Raw genomic sequence first — 21,441 nt, 5'->3', positions numbered from 1 at the left:
GATCTAGAGGAACTCCTCCGAGTTGATGGTCATGTCGTACTTCTCAAGTAGATCGGGGCAAAACTTGGTGGGCCAGTTGATCCGCCTCAGGTTTGCTGTGAAAGCCCACCACCCGACCTCGTAAGGATAGATGTCGTTGTCGCCGGAAATAGCGTCGCTGCCCACGAGCAGACCCGAGGACGCATGTTCGCCCTCAGATTGTCACCGCCGCTCTCGCGCACGCTCGAGACCGGTGCGAGCGTCCTCGAGGGCCCTCATCTCGTTGAGCCGAGAGAGAAGATCTGAGGCACCACCAGTGCGTGTAGCGGGTCGTTGGGGCTGAGCCGAGGCAGCTCCCTGAGAGGGTCTCCCAAGGGAGGTGCAAGAGTTCTGCACCCTCGACCCAGGGGCGGCCCTCTGCACCAGGCTGCTAGTTCGTCAAGCCATTCTCCCTCGGGAGTCCCAACCCCCACTCTCAGTGGAGGGTGATGCAGGAGAGCACGGGCCACGGCCAGCACCTCCCCTGGGGAGACGCTACTGCGGCTAAGGCGACTCCGAGATCGGGTGTTCCACCGGGCTACTCGCCCCCGGGCTTCCGCCCGGAGCTTCGCGAATCGGACGTTGGCGGAGGCGGTGCCCTCCGACGTTGCCCTCCGGCCGGAAAGGGAGAAGGTGAGCCCCCAGTCCCTATGCGAGGGGGAGCACTGGGAGGCTCACGGTGCGGGTGTGCGCGCTCGCTGCCGCTCTTGCTGTCCGAACGGTCGAAGTAGCTTGCCATGGATTCTTCTTGGGGATCTCCGGTGATGGCAAGGATCTCAAGCACGAACACCCCCTACCTAGCGCGCCAGCTGACAGTGGGTGAATACCGCAAGCAAGGATTCGGTCAGGGGTGTAACAAGCAGCAAGATCCCACCAAGGGATGGAGAGGATCGAGACAATGGTTTAGACAGGTTCAGATCACCCTGGGGCGTAATACCTTACGTCATATATGCTAAGAGTTTATTATCTGAGATCAGGAGCCGATCCCGTTCCTTTCTATTTATAGATGATCGTAGGTCCGTAGAATATCCCTCCCATAGTGTGAATGCCCGCCCCAAACTAGGGGCGTCGTCCTGCAATTATTGCTCTGCATCCCATCGGGCAGGATGATAGCATGTCGGACCCACCCAGTCGATCCTGGGGTGTGCCCCATGGAAAGCCGGGGTGTTCTCCATCCTCCGTAGTGGGGACCTCCGCCCGGGGTGTCCCGAGTCCACCCCGGGCGGGGATCCGGGCCGTTCCGAGGTGGTCTTGATGTGACGCGAAGTGACAGGAGAGGGCCCCCCTGCCACCGTCCATCGCCAGCTGATGGGACGCGGCTCAGAGGTCCATCCCCTCAAGCCAGCTTCCCCATCGATGGCTTATCTTGACTCTCCTGTAATCATGATGTTTTTACAGGGAAGCTGCACCTCCCTCGGGCCCCACGCCTGGGGGAGGGCGGCGCCGTGCTGGGAACCCCTAGGGTTCTGGCCCCGGTAAAAAGCTTTTTACTGAGCCATTTCCTTCTACTCCAAGTAAACTTTCCGCCTGGGATCTCTGCAGCCGCTGCGTAGTGGGCCCTCGCTCAGAGAAGGGTGGCCCACACTTTAGGTTCCTTCGGTGGGCCAAGCCTCCTTCTGTGGCCCGCGATTAGTGAATATGAACCCACTAATCAAGCTTTGGTTCGGGGTTATGGGTACTTCGTTCCCATTACGCTGACAACCACCATCTCGTCCTCCTAGCCTGCGTCTCCCTGCTCGCCTTCTCCCTCCATGCTCTGGTGCGGCGGCCGACGAAGCACGAGCTCGTCCGGCCAGTGGCGCAGTCCGCGCCGGAGCTCGAGCTCGCTTTGCCAACGGCGCAGCCCGCAGCGAAGCTTCGGGGTGGCGTCCGCAGAGCTCCGTGGCGGCGGCGCACAAGGCCGAGCGAGCTTCCCCGGCGGCAAGCTCTCCCCACGACACGAGCTCCCCGACATCGAGCTCCCCTGCTCTTCGACCACGTGCGCAGTGCTACTCTTTTTGATAGGGTTTGTTGCATGTTGTAAGCGTATATTTCACGTGTTTCAAATGTTTTAGAATAATATTGCAAGTGTTTCATGCGGATGTTATAAAAGTAGATCTGAATGTTGCGATATTGCACGCGTTCCCTACGGATGTTACAAGTGTTTTATCCGGATATTGCATTTTTATCGAGAGATTTAGTATGTTTCATGCAGCATGAAACGGATGTTGTGGCGGATTTTTTTCTCATTATAGATGGATGGATAATAAATTTTTTGACATGCTTTGATATTGCAAACGCTGATTTTAGATATCACATATGCTGAGTTTCTATGTTGCAAACGCTATTTTTGAATGTTGCATGGACCGTCCGATGGAAGATGTTCCCATCAGACATTCGGGACGCTAGATGTGCCCATACTAGAACCACACATAAGAGTTTTCTTTCTAAGGAAAATGGACATGGAATAGGAGCAATATATGCCATAGCGAGATCTTTTGCAGTTTTTTTGACACATCTCATCTGGATACAGCTGTAGCATCTGTTCATATACAGACACACACCTATACCACACACACGCACACCTCACACACACCACAAGTATATAACCAGACCTACAACTATAAACAGATACCAAGACGCGTCCTTAGAGAGATCACTAGAGTCATCGAGGCTCCGGCGACGGGTGCATCGCAGTCTTTTTGTGACTCCACGCGTTGAGAGGCTCATCTAAAATTATTTAGGGAACCTACTGTTCCCAGGTGCAAAATCCGCGTTGAGCGGCGCTCGAACGCCGACGGTGGGCGCTCCACCGAGCGAACCCAGCCAACCGAGCTACGGCTGGTTCGAGACTGAGATCTCTGCAGTGAAGTGACTGCCATATGGGCTCCATGGCACGTGTCACTCACTCAGTTACATTCCCGTAGTTGGTGTCGCTATTGTGGGCACGAGTTTGTAACGCAGCGCTGGAGATCTGAATGCTGCGCGCGGTCTTTGATGGGCAGTATTTCTGATGCACGGGATAAGATAGCGTACGGTCCAGTAGCCAGCCCCACCGCGGCGCGGTCAATAATGCCGGAGACGAGCGGACGGCCGCGGACGCGGGCAGGAAAGCGACGGCTCCAGGGCGACACGACAGGTGGCGCCCGGCCACCGCCTGCACCGCGCCGGGGCGCAGCGCGACCGGCCGCGGCGCTTACCCGGCGGGGAGCGGGGACCCCGACCTCCCCCGCCCGCAGCCGCAGGTCCCCGTCGGCGGGCGTCCACGTCCCGGCGGGGCGCCCCGTGCCCGTCACTGTACGCGCGCGTGGACCAACGCCGGAGCGCCGCGCTCTCTCCCGGCGGTGGGGGCCGAGCGGAGCGGCGGTCGCCATCTGGCTTCTGTAGCTGCGGCTTGCGGAGCACGCCGGACTTGTTTGTTTGGCCGCGGAACGTGCGCTCCCCGTTCCTCCACGTACGCTTCTCTGCGTAAAGAAAAAAAAAAAGAGCCAAAGCGTTTGCTGCTCGGCTAACAAGTTCTTAACAGCGATGCATCGTCCAGTCATCCAGACCGCGTCCTTTTCTCCCTCAGCTTGGCGGCGGCCGGAGCCGAATCGAAGACGGGCCGCGTTTGGTTACAAGTCAAATCAAGATTACACAAAAAACAAATGTCCGCATGGAGTACTAAATGAAATCTATTTGTAAAACTTTTTCAGGGATGAGTGTAACTTTCCGAGACGAATCCAATGACTGTAATTAATCGATGATTTGCTACAGTGATGCTACAGTAACCATCCTCGAATCTCGCGGTCAAAGACCTCATTAGATTCGTCTCGCGATTTACACGGGGGTTGTGCAGGTGGTTTTGTATTTAGATTTCATTTGATACTCTAAATTAGCGGTCAAAACGTGCTACCGTAATTCCACGCAAAAAACCAAACACGGCCGGCCAGATCTCCGGCGTCGCACCCAGACCCAGACCCAGCCGGAGAAAAAGCGCAAAAGCACGGGGGCTGTCTCAGCAAAAGCGCGCGCTTTTTCCCCATCCCCACCCACCCGGCGGGGGTCCCACGCCGCTGGAGGGGCCACGTGTGAGGCCGGGGCACCGAAGCCTCCCGAGCCCCGGGGGCACGCGTCGCGCCGCCACTGGCCGCGCCGCGCTATAACCTGCTCCCCGCCCGCGCGCGCCCCCGGCGACGACCGCCCCCCAACGACCCTTACCTTCTACGGCCACGCGCCGCTTTGCCTCCGCCATTTCCGCATTTAGAAGCCAGATAGTTTCTTCTTCTTTAAGCTGCCTGCCAGGATACATATTTAAGCAGCGGGAAGGGAGTGAAAGAGGGGATGGCGGCGGGCGGCGGCGCCGTTCGTGTGGAAGACGTACATGATGGTGGAGGACCCCGGGACGAACGGGGTCATCGGCTGGGGCCGGGGGAACAACAGCTTCGTCGTCGCCGACCCCTTCGTCTTCTCGCAGACGCTGCTGCCCGCGCACTTCAAGCACAACAACTTCTCCAGCTTCGTGCGCCAGCTCAACACCTATGTCAGTCAATCACTCCAACTATAAACTGATTTGCTTCTGCCACTACCATCTTTTCTGCTCACCAAGTTGGACCCTCCGTTGGGGGAGAGGGTACCCGCTGCTGGATCTGTACTGCACACACACCTTCAGACAGTTCGTGAGCGTGTCTGCGTGTGCGTATGTGTGAATCTTTGGAGAGGAAAATGAAAAACTGTTTGTGTCGCTCGTCATGCTGTATGCAGCAGCAGAACTTTGTAAATGTTTTCTGATGGAGCGGAAAAGCAGTTTGTAACACATCTCACTAGCTGCAGTAACGAATTTTCAAGAGAGAAAAAAAAAACTCTTTTTGCTTCAGTAGCGTGTTGATTCGTGGAGGTTGATGCCTGAAAATCGTCAAAGAAACAAGCCCCGCGAAGGTAGATCGTGGTAGAAATCATAGCCAAAATCTTGGAGCGTTCTCAGCCAAACTCGTGTCAGCATGGCGCTTGTGAGATTCGTCCTGCGTTTCTCTCCCAACGGTTTTCTGCCAGAATGAATCGATTTGTAGCACTGTTATTGATAGGCGCCAAGAACCGTGCTGGATTCCTGCCCTGATTGATTGTGATCTGTTTCCCCTCGACGCAACAGGGTTTCCGCAAGGTTGATCCGGACCGGTGGGAGTTCGCGCACGCGTCGTTCCTGCGCGGCCAGACGCACCTCATGCGCAACATCGTCCGCCGCGGCAGCAGCGCCGCCGCGGGAGGAGGCGGCGGCGGCGGCGGCAAGAGGAAGGACGCCGGCTCCGCGGAGCCCTCCGCGGACGACATGGCCATGGTGGCCACGGAGGTGGTGCGCCTCAAGCAGGAGCAGCGCACCATCGACGACCGGGTGGCCTCCATGTGGCGCCGCGTGCAGGAGACCGAGCGCCGGCCCAAGCAGATGCTCGCCTTCCTCCTCAAGGTCGTCGGCGACCGCGACAGGCTGCACCGCCTCGTCGGCGACGCCGCCGCGCCGGACGCTGCCGCCGGCGAGGCGGCCGCCGCCGCCGCCGCGGAGGGCGGCGAGAAGCGGGCCAGGCTGCTCCTCGACGGCGACGGCGGCATCGGGTCCTTCGGCCCTGACGCCCTCGACTTCGCCGGGTTCTACAGCGGCGGCGGCGCGCTCGGCGACGCCGCCGTTGATGCCGGCGGCGGCTCGTTCGCGTTCGGCGTCGACGCGGGGTACTGAGCGTCCTGCCGGCATGCGCGCGCCGCCTGTGCCAGCCGCTTGGCGTCCCTTTTCGAGGCTGTGCACTGCCCATTTCTTGCCACCGCCGTGGCTGCCGCTTTGGAACGCCGGAGATCGGCGGCGGCCGGCGATGACTGGGAGGGGCCTACAAGTCAACCGATGATAACTATTTCAACCATGTTCCATGGATGTCTATTTGAAGCTTTTGGTGGATCTAATTTTATGGGCCGGGGTGGCTCGAGTCAGTGTCGAGATCATCCAGGCTAAATAAGGTACTACTGTGACGGGGTGTACCGTGAAAGTAGGTTTGCTGTTGTACATGCATGCTGAGCCAAGTCCACAGAGTGCAGCAGCACTAGATATTCCAAACTCTTGTAGACTTCCGTATCCTAAGATTGTTTGTGTAACAATTGTCTCATTTTTCAAAATCACACTGCCCAAGTTTTCTGTCCTCTCTACGATACGGGATTCTCAAAATACAAGAATAGGAAAAAAATGCAGAAATAAAAAAATCATTGTATCTACAATCTTAAGCAATGAGAAACATAGGGTGATAGGAAAATCTAGGAATGGCCGTTTGGATAGTGCACAGGAGAAACACGTGAGAGAGAGTGACAAATAAAACTTTCTACAACCTATTGGTAAAATTTCTCCAAAATTACATGGAACAAGCCATTGCATAGGAATTTCATAGATAGGAATCCAATCTTTCGAGCATCTCCAAGAGTTTGCCATATTTTACTTGGCATATCTTGTGTTTTGCCAACTTCTAAAAAAATATGCCAAGTAAAAAAAGAGCTTATCTCCAACAATTTGGCATAATTCACTTGCCAAATCTAGATCTAACTTACATCAGGAATCCTAAGAGAGAAACAAAATTATATTTATGCCCTTCCACCTCTTGAAAATTTAAATCAGGAACCCTTCTCTGTTATTTATTTCTTTTTTCACCCTCCCACCTGACTAGAAACCACGATGACAACCGCGCGCCGCGCGCGTATATTTACGCGCTGGAGGCTGGTTTTTCCCAAGTTGCCAAAAATTGCCAAGTCTTTTGCCAAACTGTTGGAGGAGTATTTTTAACGTTTTTGCCAAAAATTAAAGATGGCACCTCGATTTGCCAAACTGCTGGAGATGCTCGGCTTTATAGGAACTTCCAATAGGATTCAAAATCTTATAAAATCCCTCCACTTCTCATTTGTTCCAAAATGGGCTTAATTTTACTTGGAACTTAATTTCGCGAGGTGAGGTGAATACAGCTAAGATTCAAAACCTCCTAAGTAGAACCTCCCACTAGAACCCTTAGCTTGTAATGTGCTTGTTTAGGAGTGAGGAGATAATGGATCATCACATTCGCCTGTTTGATAGAGCTCCATCTGATTTTAATTCTCTATGTGAGCTAATTATCCGAGAGAAGTGATTCTATAGCTGAGACTGATTCTCTTTAATTTTCTAGCATAAACTCTTAAAATTGAGATGGAAATTACTTCACGACTTCAGGAGAAGCTACTTTTTTCAACTCCCAACCTCTTAGTACATATCATAGAATCACTTAACAAAATCAACAGAGAATCATACCTCTCAAAAAAAACTATTTGGCAGGGCTCTACTAAACGTACCCTTAATAGGTCGCCATGTAACTAACTACCAATATTGCATAGTTCACGGTTGGAAAATCTGCCCGAGCTTTGCCTACTTTCCAATTCTTCATTGGAGTAAACTGAACTCAAATCGACATATTCAGTTTTCCAAATTTTCTATACTACGACACTATTCGTGGTGCGTACTACTAGCTTGTTCGACCAAGTCATCACCAACACGGGAAATCGTATCTTCTCCGGAAAGCACTCGGTATCCATAACTCCATATCTTGGTCCCCACACTGTCATGATACCTGTAAACAGCTGCCGCCATGGGAGCGACGGAAAACAATGATATGTTCCTGCTACGATGTCCTGGGCATTTCGTTGTCATCAAGCTGTACAAGAGATCGCTGATAGAATACTAACTCAAAACTCCAACAGACAGTCTATATATGATATTATGATCTTTCGGAAAAGTTGACTTCACCTGTTTAGCTGAAAGCCTGAAAGGCACATCGGGTACGGCCACAGTGCAGCAATGTTTGTGGTTGTGGAGCTCTCTGAAGCCAGAACCTGGAGTAGCTATGTTGCACATACACATCAACAGCCACATCTTTTTTGCAAGCTCCGAACAGCAAACGTTGGCCTGAACATCAACTAGATTACATAAGCACAACTGCTTAATGGAATCCATGTAAGTCAGTACATAAGCTGTCAAGCAGTGACAAAAACGCAGCAACCAGATAGATTTTCAGGGGAAGCTAAAACAACTGGTCAGATACTGTGATTTAACTAATATAAAAACTTAACTGAGGCAAAAAAGTAAATAGTATCACTGCCTTCCATTACTATATTTGTCATGCGCATGGCTATATGGATCAACCTTCCTATAGAGCAATAGAGCATGGCCAGAAAAGATTGGGCGAGAATCACATGGATACTGTACATTCCACTGTAACCAGGCAAGGAAATAATGTGCAGCTCTGCTTGCTACCGTGCTTCTGAGAAATGAGGAAGCCGTGTCCCAGGGATACACAGGAGCATTTTCTATCAAAACAAAGCACAGGGAGATTTACATCATGTACACGTGCCCGCTGAGATCTCGCAGTCCAATTCTACAGCCTGAAAAACATCAGTTTGATCAGTCTTAGCATGCAAAGTATAAGGAACGATACAGTACCGTACCCTAAGTCTAGCAATTCAATCACAAATGCCAATAAGTGCATTAGCAAATTAGATTATTACGTGAACATGTGTAGACGGTTTCGAGACTGCTGAGGGCGCTTCACCGGTGAGACCAGCATATTCCGCAAGGCTGCAGAAGGATTGTTCGTGCCAGCTCCAAAGACAGGCCCAGCTGGTCTGCGGGGTCTAGCATCAACAGGAGGAGCTCCCATGTGAGCAGATCCCCCAGAAACTTCAAATGTATCAGGGTTAGAGTGCCGCTGCCGTGGTGCGGGAGCCCACATCTCCTCTCTCCGCCCTGGAGTGTCAGGGGTAAAAACCAATCCTGCAATAAGTAAATCAGCTGTATTTGTCGAGAACTAGTGAAGCTTCTATTAGCTTCCAGCGACGGAAAGACATGCAATTAATATGTTCCCGACAGGCGACAGCATAGCAGATAACCAAACAGCAAACCAAGATAGAGCGCTCAATGATTTGCTTAGATTACCTTGCCTGAGAGGATTACTGTTATCCATCATATTTGGCATGCCTGCAAACAAGTCTTGCTGAGCCCTTGGGAAGAGGTTATTGGCAGGCTGGATGGCCGAACGTTTCACAGAGTCATACTCAGTCCTTAGTTTATCATACATCTCATCGAGCTTCCTCTTCTGCCTGGAAAAGAAGGAATATTCTGATACTGCATTCATGTGAGCTAAACAGATTCAGCTGTATTACACCGACCTGGATTTCTCTGCAAATTTCTCTTGAAGCTCTTGCTTATCCTTGGTGAGGTTTTCAATTTCCTGTTCCATCAACTGGCACCTTTTACCCATCTTTTGGTATGCAGTGTGCAGTTCTTCTAGCTTCTCTGTAAACTTTCCCTGCATAAGTTCAATCTTCTGTCTGCACTGACCAACAACATGGTTCATCTTGTACTGCATCTCCAATTCCTTTTGTCCAATGTAAAACATGACACTTCTGTATGCACTTTTCATGACTGGTCGACATCATGTTAAGGAAAAATTGTGATGATTATCATAATATCCACAAAATACAACCTTTTGACTGTGCCACTTTCCCACATAAGAAGTATTTGTTGCTTCAGCATATTCCTGCTAAGGAACTTTCTTAGGCTAGTAGTATTTCGCTCACCATAAATGTTAAATAACTTAATATCTTTCTTTATCCCAAATTAATGGACCACCTGGAGTGTTATTATGCAGAAAAGACAAAACAAAACAGGTAAACTCTGTGATAGTCTCAGTTTTAAGGATACGTATTTGTGGAGAAATCCCAGCCATTGCCATCTGAAATGGGGCCCAATAGTCAGAACCATGAATCAAAAGATAAAATAAGATTAATTTTGAATCTAGTATGTCAAATACCCACTTACATTTGTCCAATCATCATTCGGATCTACATCCACTGGCTTCATATGGCTGAGCAAAAACAGGTTAACAATATCAGTTTATCTCATCAATCAGTAGACACAAACAGGACTAGGCCTACATAGAACATACTCAGAACCAAATTGCTTGTTTCATTATGTCATTAGAAGTACCAATGAGGTGTATCATACAAGTAATATAGTTCAAAAGGAAAATCACTATACTAACTATAAACTGATAAACATTGACCCGTGCACACTACTGACCTTTTCGACAGAACTTGATCGCATATTGGACATGCACCATCATTACTCAATATTTTCTTCGCATCCTCAGTACCTGCCAGAATGGTTGACAGTGACCAATCAAATTGAAGTAAGTTATTCATTCTCTGCGAAGTTGCAGATGACATATTCTAACTCAAAACAAATAAGAGTGCAGGGCGCTGAAGGATACATAAAAGATGACCGCAAGTGGTGGTTATGGCCTGCCCTTCCACTTCCCGCCAGCAAGCATTGCATTTCATTTTGGTAAGTTAAAGACGGTAATACAAATTCACCCAAACCTACAAATGTTAAAGGTGAAACACATGTCAGTGAAGTATAATTCATACATACATGAAAATAAAAGCACGCGTAAAAGAAACTAAAACAGCTACAACGGGTAACGACCACAGTAATTTAACTTAGTCAAGATGGCAACACAGAATTGTATAAACCAAAAGATGAACATGCACACATTTCAGTAAGCCAAGCAAAGTACAGAATCTCAAATCGCACATGAAAAAAATTCAATTGAACTGAAGTTGATAACAACCATCAAAATAGCAGTTCACATCCTTAACAGACCTATATGAACGTGAAATTGATATTTGGCATTTGAGGAGTCAACAGACAACTTATGGCTGTTTCTGATCTGAACAAATGGCATTGGTAACCCTAATAAGCATCAATCCAGCTCAGCTCACCAACTAAAAATGAACCAAAAAACTCAACTTTATAATTGAAAATGCTATTGCGCTCTGTATATCTATAAACTTAACGCTCCATACAAACTGTAGTTAAACTATATGTTCAACAAAGCACATGTTCATCCACAATTGCACAGTTCAATTCAACTGAAGTTGATAACAACCATAAAATAGCAGTTTACATCCTGAACCAGGGGTGGAGCTGGGCCAGCCCAATGCCTAGGGCCACTCCATGGGCCGACTGTGCAGACTGGACCGGGACGTCATGCTACAATATGCTACAGTATGGAAAAAATGGGCTGATGACTAGGGCCCTGGCCCTACCCTTTCCTCCGCTACTGTCTGAACAGACCTATAGGAACGTGAAATTGATATTTGGCATTTGAGGAGTCAACAGGCCACTTATGGCTGCTTCTGCTCCAAACAGTTGACATGGGTAATCCTACTAAGCATAAATCCAGCTCAGCTCACCAACTAAAAATGAACAGAAAAACTCCACTTTATCATTGCAATGCTATTGTGCTCTGTATATCTATAAACTTAACGCTCCATACAAACTGTAGTTGAACTATATGTTCAGCAAAGCACATGTTCATCCCCAGTTGCACATACCTCACCAGAATTGCTGAAAAGGCATACTGATGATTAAACTATGCATCCCAAAAGGCAAGGAAACAAGTGCATGCTAGGTGAAATCCATTTGATATATTAATCACTAATTGTTTGATGGTGCACTAAAGATTTTGTCACTAGATAATTTCACTGATGTCAAATGGCAAATATAATGTTGAGTATCTAGTTTAACTTCTATTTCCTTGTTTCTTCATCCATATTTTGGTCATTGTCAGAAATTAAAACAATCTCTCTTTCAAAAATAAAAAATTAAAACAATCTCTCTTTCAAAAATAAAAAATTAAAACAATCTCAGTACTAACAATATACTAATATGCAGCACTTCTACTTTATGCTGGACTACAAAATATGATTTCTTACGTTCTCCATTGCCAAATTCAATAAATGCCTACAATAGGGCACAGCATCTACAGGTTATTGTGAAACCATTTTCAAGGCTTCATATTACAGTAAGCTACAAGGAGGGATGGCCACTCAATCACCGGTTTTGCTGCTTAAAAGTTAAAATACTGCCATAAATATAAGTGGTTTGCTGAATCTTGTATTCTTGTTCAAAACAATCTGAGTTGTGCCATCGAGTTGATTTTTCAAACTGAATGTGATGGCAAGAATGTTATTGGCTGCTAGAATAGCAACAGCCATTAAGAAAAATATAGAGACGATGCTGGAAAACCTCATAAATATTCTTAAGTGCCAATAGTAAGTCGCATTACATGAATTCATAATTAACTATTGCAGGAGACTTGGTTAGTATTAGAAAAAGAAAAGAGTGTTATGTTGGAATCAAACTGAACTGATCAAGCATATTTAAATCACATGAACCATTTGGTCAGATGTGCATGCGGTATAACCCAATATCCATGGCAGCAAAAAGAATAAGAAAAGGAATAGTGTAATAGTTCAATAAGAGCAAATTCGGTTGTTGGGGGTTAAGTTACACATATAGCAAAGCTAATAAAATGTGCACGCAGCATCCAGCATAAATTATGTTTAGCACAAAGACCATATGGCCCAAGTTTTATTGGAAGCTTAGAGTAGTTCCAACCGGGAATACGCAAGCATTGACCCTATGGCACCTGGAATTATACCACTACTAGCTCGACGATCGAAAACACCAAGGATCTATTTCCTCTCGCAATACCACGAACAAAAGACGAAAAACACAAAATCCCACAGATTTGGCCAAAAGAAAGGCAGGATGTGCCTTTCAACAAAATAGAAAATGCAGGTCCAATAGGACGTTCACCAGCATAAATCACTCGTTAGCAACAACTAGTAAAATACCACATGTATGCAGGAAGTGAAGGTACTGCAGAGTGAAATAATAAAATATGAAAACTCCAAAAGTTCCACCTCGCTCAAAGCTTGTCTTGGAAAATACCAAATCTATATCAGTAAACTGCAATTAAACTTTCCCCATTTCCCCCCGCAAATAGTTGAGATAAAAAAAACTTAGGAAGTGGGCATTTATACACTAAATGGCATATCCACCCAGAAACTGAGATTAAAAAACTGCCGAAATAGGCAGGAACTGTGCAGTTATCACGCTAAAGCCAGGCCTATTTCCCTTTGGTGCGATCAAACGGGGCACAGGGCACAAGCTATGTAATCTCGAACCCTAACCACATCAAACTCTAATCGCGAACCCTGACTGCTTCACACACAATCCAATCGTGCTCAGAAAAAGGCTATAATCGCGACGGAATCCGCGTAAACATGTCCACAAAAAGGGCGCTGATCAATACAGCCGCAACAGCACGCGAGGCCCCGCATCCATTGCGGCGCCTACAGAGCGAGATCGGGCGAGGGGCGTTACCTGGCGCGCGCGTGTGCGGCCGCGGCGCGGGAGACGTGCGCGGGTCCCAAACGCAGGGGCGCGCCGGGATCGCGAGTCGTCCGCGGAGGTGGGTGGGTGTCGAGCGAGGACGCCGCCGCGAGCCTCCGGGGCCCCCGGAGCCAGGGCTGCAGAGCCCTGGAGGGCGGGCGGCGTCGGCGAGGTCGCGAGGAGGCGGAGAGGGGGAGAATTGGGGGATTTGGGATGCAGCGGTGGGGAGTGGCGGCACCGAGTGGTTTTGCCGTTCGAAAATTTTGGCCGCTGCTCTTTTGAGAGCGAGAAGAGGAGAGCGAGAGGATTTGGGGATTTTGGCCGCTGCTCCGGAGGCTTAGGTCAGTCACGCATGTTTTCTTTTTAATTTTTATTTACTTTGTTTAGTTTTTTTCTAGTTTATAATAGCAGATTCAACATTATTTTTTCGATTACACAGTCACAACGCACGCATAGATCAACATTTTGAAAAACTTCTTCAACACTATTTACAAAATGTTGAAACAGTATATTATAAATGTTGAAATGATATATTAAAAATATTGAATTAGTATATTGAAATATTAAAATTAAAAATTTAAATAATTTATTTGATCTCATTTTGTTGCATTAACTCCGAGAAATACCTTGGTTCAAACCAATTTAAAATTGGATGCATGGTTTAAGACAAAAACATCATTTGAAGCTTGAATTTATTTAGCATATCCCCCACCACCCTCCTCTCAGGGCAAGTACAACAGTACAGACAGTTGCTGTCTTTTTGTTAGCAAACAGACAACTGAACAGACAGCTTGTACAATGGACTGTCTGTGTGGCTTTTTATAGGGTGATTAATTCATCCTTTGACACATAAACTCATGGTGATCTCGTACATAATTGATCTTTGTAGCTATTTTAAATACGTAAGAGAATGCACAATACATTTAAATAATTCGCATGACACTTTGTAGCCATTTCATTGGACATGTGCCTCTAATTTTGTTTTGGCCAATAAGAAAAAGACATGTACGCTTCACACTTGACTGCAGCACACTTGACTCCATGGTCAATGTCTCCAAAATGACAGCAAATAGAAAATATTCATTCAGTTCACACACACATTTGAGTTTCAGACTTGACACTTCACACTAGAAAAAGAGAAATTAGCCTCCATTGGAACCAGAGATGTCATTCACACTCCAAATGACTCCAGATGACAATTCTAGTAGCCTCCCGGGAGATTTGCCGCGGAGCCTTGGTGGAAGAAGCAGCGGAGGGTGCGGCCCACTTTGCGCGCCAGAGGCGAGAAGTCCCGCGTGGAGGCGTGCCCGCATCGGATCGAAGGCGCCGTCGGCGACTCGCAGCTGCTTCTACAGCGCGCGACGGCAGGCGGCTAGAAGCCTGGGAGCACGCGCAGCTGTTTCTACAGCGCGCGACGGCAGGCGGCTAGAAGCCTGGGAGCACGCGCCCGAGCCGTAGATGAACGAGACGCCGAGTCCGCAGTGAATGCGGGCCGCAAGGGGGTCTTTGCAAAAATTTCCTGCATGTCTACGGCAACAGACGACCCGTTGTACATGCCCTCAGACCGCGACACATGTTCCCGACATATTGTTGCTGTGTTGCTTTTGTGAGTTCTGAGTCGGCTCTGCACCTTCCTCAAAATATAATCGCAGTGCAATACTATATAATCTGAGGGATTTGGGAGGAAGGTGGTGGGCCCACAAATATAGGGCTCCCTGATACAGGCGTGGGGGTGTGGGGTTGATTTGGAGAGCTCTTTATTTTGGGACTGAAGTAGAGCCTAGTCCGCTGGAGTTTGTTGTTTAGCTCTCGGTCTCAATTTGAAGTGTTTAGAAAGCCTGCTGAAGTTACTCTAGGTGGCTACAATTTTTTTAAATAAAGAATTAGCTCGGCTTCTATATCCATACAGCCAAAACGATACTAAGAGTTCTTAGACTCTAAACGTCAAATGAGGAATTTTATAAAATAAGAAAAAAAGTAAGAAAATAAAGCAAGAATGCTAGAAGGCTCGGCTTCAATCTTCTTTTTTTTTCCGCTCCAACCTTGCAATATCTTTGCACAAACACCAAACCATCACATTTCTCGTCTACTTAGAAACTTGATGTCCGAATCATTTGTTGCTTGTCAAACCTTTTCTTCCCTCCACACTAACCGGTTGGTGTTTTTAACCGGTACCAAAGAGTTTTCCCCATTTATTACAAATCCATTTTTATTTGTTTTGTTTATTCTATGAGAATTGCTATACCTACCCGATCGAGCTCTACACTACACTATACGTCCATTGGTCATGTTCGAGTTCAAAGAATATTCAAAATTAACTAAAAGTCAAAGGCAAATATATAATTAACTTATTTAGTAATAATAATATATTTACAAATATACAAACAACACGACATCACGTTTAGAAATATTTACAAATGTACAAGTCATGTTTATAGTGCAAGTACTAGGCCCCTCACGACGTCGAAGCGGACACTCTATTGATGTAACCATCGTGGTAGAACTTGCTTCTAGGATCCAGGATCTCTCTCAAAATGAACCCTGCGAGCTGCTCGCACACGGCATTAATTCGATCAACACTGTAAGCTTCTTCTCTGATTTGACTCATCTATCATTTTTTGAGAAAAAAAGATCGATATGTTAATTGGTTGCGTTAGTACAATTTGGAAAACGAACTTGTGAACAGTTTGTATACATACTCTTAGCCTCTCGTCAGTATACCTCCCGGATGGAGTTAGAATGTGCAGGAACTCGCATATGTAGTACCCGCACCAATCATTTCTTTATTTTTGTCTCGCACACTTTAGGAGAAATAAACTAATTATTCAATATTTGTGTATGCCAATATAGAACAATTGAGAATGCTTAGAAAAAGGTTCGCGACCCAACATACCGGATAATCCATTATAACGTTCAGTTCCTGCCTCAATTGACCAGCTTCTTTGTTCTTTTTCACAAATTTTTTCCACACCCTGCGCTCAGAATTAAGTTTGATATTGAATAATACTTTTAAACATAAAAAGGATTTGATTGTGCAAATTGAACTTACCTGTTCAATGGATCTAAGAAGTGTTGGATTGCCTTCTTTGGGCACCTCATAGAGTCGAACACTACAAGATTGCTGGTCTCCATGTTAAGTACGAGCAAAATCCAATGATAACTGCAAATATAGATACACAAGCATATATACATGCATTAGACTTAGCATTAGACTTGTAGTGTTGTCGCATCAGGAAATGGTACATGTTTTGACACGTCTCGCTGTATTTTTCGTTAAGAACTTTCTGGTTGACTAGCAACGGCATCATGAAGCCCACCTGATGGTGCCATCCTTCTTTTCGGCATCTTTGAATCTCCATGCTAAATGATAAAATACAAATTATGTAGTGCACAAAGATACTTTTAGTGCCGGTTAACCAGAAGTATTAATCTAGAGATAAGTGATACTTACAGAAAAAAATGGTGATGATAGAGACGTCTAGGGCTTGTCGATAGTATATGTGATGTAGAAGTTCGAAGTCCACCCAGAAGTCATCCTCCCCGCAGAAGAAATCCTGGTCGCAATACTTGACTCCAAACACATTTATTTCTTTCCTCGACATCTGCATGTACCACTTATACAAATTGTACATCTGCGTGCCTAGACTGATCTCCTCTTCATAAGTGACGAAAGGTTTTCCATGCTCGTATGGGACAGCAACAACTTCAGCCCTTGGGATATCCTCTGTTACCCCCTGTGCCTGCTCAAGCGTTAGTCCTGTTTCTTGAAGAAATTCCACCGTGTGTTGGTCTGGCAACTTCGGCACCACGAGGGGCTGGAATTCCTTTTATTGTGTGCCTAGCTGAGGAACAGTCTTTCCACATTTCTTATTCCTCTGCTGGTGGGCCTTTATGAGCGTCCGGTCATAGTCCAAGGGTACTTTTTTTTGTGGTGGTGGGTTGTTCAGGCATGCATAAACCTTTGTTGCTATTTGTGGATCTACTGCTACCTTTTTCTCTGGGACTTTAGGTTTGAATTGATCTATCACCTCCTTTTGTACTGCCTCCCTCGTTTCCTCCTGGGTCATCTCATAAGCCAATTTCTTTTTAGGGCCTATTTTCTTTTCGACTGTTTTCTGCTTCTTGTTTGTGGGTCTAGGCAGGGGGAGGGATGATGTCTTTTTTTTTCTTTTTTCTGTGCTGGAGGAGTTGGAGTACTCCTGGCCCTTTGCCCAGGTGGAGACGGTGCCGAGGGAGGTTCTGGAGAGGAATCGTGATCATCATTATCACAAATAGGTGGAGAACGGGGATCCATGGGAGCCGCTCTGTTTCTAATAAGTTTGATGTTGGCCTTGCGCCATAGAATGATCCCATCCAGTGCGTCTCCCAATGTCTTCTCTCCATCCCCTCCAACAAAATCACGCTCGAGATTCTCATTGTCTCCACTCGTTCCAACTATCAACTCGACTATGACGGAGGCGTAGCTAGGGGATATCAGCATTCCATGAATTGTACTAGCAGGATTCACTGGTAGGATTGACCTGTATGCTACATGAATGGATATATTCTTAGCTCGCACATGTAGTTCGCATGCTATTGGAATGGTGATATCATCCACTGGGTACCTCTCCACCGGTGCTGCCTCAATCGGGGGGTGCTCAGCTGGTACGACGGGCGCCACCGTGGATGCACAACTGCTTCGTAGCTGAGAGGCCGGGCTTATCACAACATCCGGCGGCTGCGACCCAGGAATGGCCCTTTGGTGGCTCAAAGCTTGCTGCACTGCCTCATTGACCCTTGCGTCCATCTGAGATTCCAGCGACGCAACTTTTTTGTTCATCTCTTCTTGTAAGGCACAGATTTTCTCGTCCAGTTCTGCCTTGCTCTTTCGATGAGTCTTGTATGAGCTATCTCCGGCCCAAGCAACTTTCCACGGGACCATGCCAATGCCGCGGGCTCGTCCATGGTGTTCAGGATTCTTTAACGCTCTGGTCAGCTCATCATTCTCCCTTTGAGGCTGGAACGTTCCTTGTTTGGCCTCATCTATTGCTGTGACTAGATAGTGGGCCACTTCTTGCATACGCTCAGGCACGACTAAAGTTCCATCTGTTTGATTCAGTGTCACACCGTTAGCAAATAACCACCACTTCGATCTATCTAGCCAGTCCCAAGTCGCCGGCCGGATGCCTCTATCCATAAGGTCCTGCTCCGTCTTCTGCCATTTCCTTACTGCCTTCTTATACCCACCCGCCCCAAGGTGGTGGCTGTACTTCTTGTTTCCCGCATTCTTCTTGGCCTGTTCAAATTTTTCTTGCGCTTCCTCATATAACTTGTACTGTTTGAACTCCTCCCAGTAAGGTTTAACCTGAGGAAGATCGTCCCAGTTCGGTTCCTTATCCTTCTTGATGTAATTGGCAAACAGCTTCTTCTTAAATGTTGCAAATGCTAGGGCCATCTTTTTCAAGGCACATTGCTTCACAAGTTCTTCGTCTACTCCTTCAGAAAGAGCGAACATATCCTTCAGTTCTCTCCATAGCATTTCCTTCTAGTGTGGAGGCACAACATGTTGTTGTTCTTCTGGACTGCTCGATTTCCATAGTCTTGTGGTGATCGAAATTCTCGCCCAAACAATAACCCTACATTGGGTGACAAACTTGGTGCTAGCAGTCTTTGGAGCAAATGGACAACCCTCTGCATCCACTTCTATGACAACCTGTCTTCCCTCCAATTTTTTGGTCGGCTGGCGTCTCCCATTTGATTGGCTCATCTTCGATCCAGAGGATGTCGGAACGGGTGCTGAGTAGGCGTCGGGGCAATGTCATCATCTTCTTCACTGGCATCTTTGGACATATTAGGAATGAATCTACTGTCCGAGCCTCTTCTGCACCAAATTGTTTGGCGGTGTTGGCCCTAGTATCTTCGTTTATTGCATCCATCATGTATTTTGGGGCAGTCTCTTCATCATAGGGGCCATCCTTAACTGAAACTAACCCTAAGTGTGTGTTAGAGAGAGAGAGAGAGTGTGTGTGTGTGTGTGTTAGACTGTGTGTGTTACTATGTGTGTGTGTGTGAGAGAGAGAGAGAGAGAGAGTGTGTGTAGTTATCCAAAATGCTAAGGAAGTACTGAGTTAAATACCTAGTTGTCTAGTTATCCAAAATGCTAAGGAAATACTAAATTAAATACCTAGTTATCTAGTTATCCAAAATGCTAAGGAAGTACTAACTATATAAAACAATAATTAATAATTGTAGTGGTTTGCATTCAATTTAATTTGAGCTAAACTTAATTGCATCATTCAAATAATACATGTACATGAAATTCACAATGAAAATTAAACTATCTAGTTATCACTAAAACAACTAATATCAAATAATACTAAAGAAATACTAAACTAAAATTTTAACTCTAAAGAATAATGCAAAATAGAAATAAACTAAATACAACAAAAGTAAAAAAGAAAGGGTACGACGGCGGCCTTACCTCGCTAGCGATGTCACGTGCGGCAAGGCAAGCTAGGCTGGCGTGGGGCTGGGATGCGCACGGTGGAGTGGAGGGACGTACCGGAGTCGAGGCGGCCGGAAGGAGCTAGGGACGACGTCGACGTGAGGTGGAGGGGGTGGCGCACGCGGCGTCGATGCTTCCGGTGGCAGTCGGCGGCGAGGCGGGGTGCCGCACGCGTAGGGGGGCGGGGCCGGTGGTGGCGACGGTGACGGCGGTTGAGAGGCACGGAAGGGCGTAGAGGGGGCCGGGTGGAATGACATCGAGGCCAGGGCAGAGGAACGCGGCATCTCGGTGACGGCGAGGCGGGCTAGGGCAGAGCAAACCGTGCGGAGGCGGCGGCGCGGAGGGGACGGGCGGTGACGCGTAGGAGATGGGAGGCGCGCAGGGGATGGGAGGCGGCGTGGCGGCGCGGCGGAGGATAATCGTCGGCAGAAAATGGAAGAAGACAGGGGATTGAGGAAGAGGGGCGGAGATTATATATCCCGAATTTAGGTACCGGGTTGAAAATAGAACCGGTACCTTAGGCATGCCTTAGGTACCGGTTGTTTATGCAGCCGGTACCTTAGGCGACCCTTAGGTACCGGGTGCAGATCCACCCAGTACCTTTAGTCCCCAACAGGCGGGAAGTGAAAACACCTTTTAGTACCGGGTGAAAAAAAAAACCGGTGCCTAAAGTTCCTGGCGCTTTGCTTTTGGAGCTTTTTGGCCACGTTTGAACTGAAATCCCTCGGTAGCTCAATGGTAACTAAACCAAATTTTGGCGCCACGGCCACGGTTCGAATCCCGCCGCCGCACCCTTTTTTTGGCCGAAAAAAGATCTTTGGTACCGGGTGTAGAATTTTCATTTTTGTTATCTTTTCTTTTTCCCCTTTGTTGTTCTCTTATAAATCTGTTAATTGGCCAGTAAATCAAATACTACTTCAAAATATTTGCAAAAAAAAAATCAAATATGCATTCAGAAAATATAGTTTTTTAATTTAATCATTATTTTATTTTGTTTTTGTTTGCAGAGTTTGCTTAATTGCATAAAAAATCCAAAATCATTTGGGAAAATTCACCAAAAATGTGATAAAAATTGTATTGATCGTATATAAGTGGAAAAATATTATATATTGTTAAATTTAGTTAGTTTTATGTCAGAGAGAGAGAGAGAGTGTGTGTGGTGCTCACAGATATGGTCGACTGATTGGGTCAAACAAAATAATATTACAAATATTTCAAATGATGAGTCAATGAAATATTGCTTCAAAATATTTGCAAAAAAACAAATATGCATTCAGAAAATTCACAAAAACAATTATACATTATGCCCTAAAAAATCAAATATGCCCTAAAAAACTCATCAAAAAACATGTCAATATTCTACTCTTTATATCTAATTAGGAAAAATATTATATATTGTTAAAGTGTTAGAGTGAGTATGTGTGTGTGTGTGTAGGGATTTCACTTCACAAATTTTTGTTAAAGTGTTAGATAGAGTTTGCTTTTTTTTGTGTGTATGTGTGACTGTGTGTATGTGTGTGTGAGTGAGTGTATGTATGTGTGTGTGAGTGAGTATGTGTGTATGGTGTGTACTAATTTAGTTATGTGAGTTTGTGTGTATGTGTGAGTGAGTGAGTATGTGTGTATGTGTGTGTGAGTGAGTGTATGTGTGTGTGAGTGAGTATGTGTGTATGTGTGTGTGAGTGAGTGT

At 46.7% G+C, this 21,441-nt stretch overlaps 2 protein-coding genes across 6 annotated transcripts; one reads left to right on the top strand and one right to left on the bottom strand.

Moving 5' to 3' along the window:
- The first annotated feature begins 4,151 nt into the window (after window positions 1–4,151).
- LOC120704814 (heat stress transcription factor C-2b-like) lies at window positions 4,152–6,157 on the top strand. The gene is made up of 2 exons (XM_039989344.1): window positions 4,152–4,519; window positions 5,126–6,157. Exons 1-2 carry the CDS (start codon window positions 4,361–4,363, stop codon window positions 5,702–5,704), a joined length of 738 nt encoding a protein of 245 aa, XP_039845278.1. The 5' UTR covers window positions 4,152–4,360; the 3' UTR covers window positions 5,705–6,157.
- A 1,771-nt stretch (window positions 6,158–7,928) lies between these two features.
- Window positions 7,929–13,526, bottom strand: LOC120704812 (E3 ubiquitin-protein ligase CCNB1IP1 homolog). 5 transcript variants are annotated; one of them, XM_039989341.1, is made up of 9 exons: window positions 13,259–13,526; window positions 10,296–10,404; window positions 10,106–10,178; window positions 9,845–9,890; window positions 9,728–9,758; window positions 9,193–9,448; window positions 8,960–9,123; window positions 8,533–8,779; window positions 7,929–8,409 (listed from the first exon to the last, which is right to left on the bottom strand). In XM_039989341.1, the coding sequence occupies exons 2-9, from the start codon at window positions 10,363–10,365 to the stop codon at window positions 8,403–8,405; spliced, it is 894 nt and encodes a 297-aa protein (XP_039845275.1). In that variant the 5' UTR covers window positions 10,366–10,404; window positions 13,259–13,526; the 3' UTR covers window positions 7,929–8,402. The 5 variants fall into 5 exon arrangements, with proteins under 5 accessions (XP_039845275.1, XP_039845276.1, XP_039845273.1 ...); XM_039989342.1 differs by having other exon boundaries at window positions 8,533–8,770; window positions 13,259–13,523; XM_039989339.1 differs by having other exon boundaries at window positions 8,533–8,797; window positions 13,259–13,522.
- Between the last annotated feature and the right edge of the window lie 7,915 nt (window positions 13,527–21,441).

This window comes from Panicum virgatum, chromosome 4K (assembly GCF_016808335.1).
Source record: "Panicum virgatum strain AP13 chromosome 4K, P.virgatum_v5, whole genome shotgun sequence".
Lineage (NCBI taxonomy): Eukaryota > Viridiplantae > Streptophyta > Magnoliopsida > Poales > Poaceae > Panicum > Panicum virgatum.
Note: the sequence above shows the minus strand (reverse complement) of the source record. Positions and strands in the feature narration are given on the sequence as shown.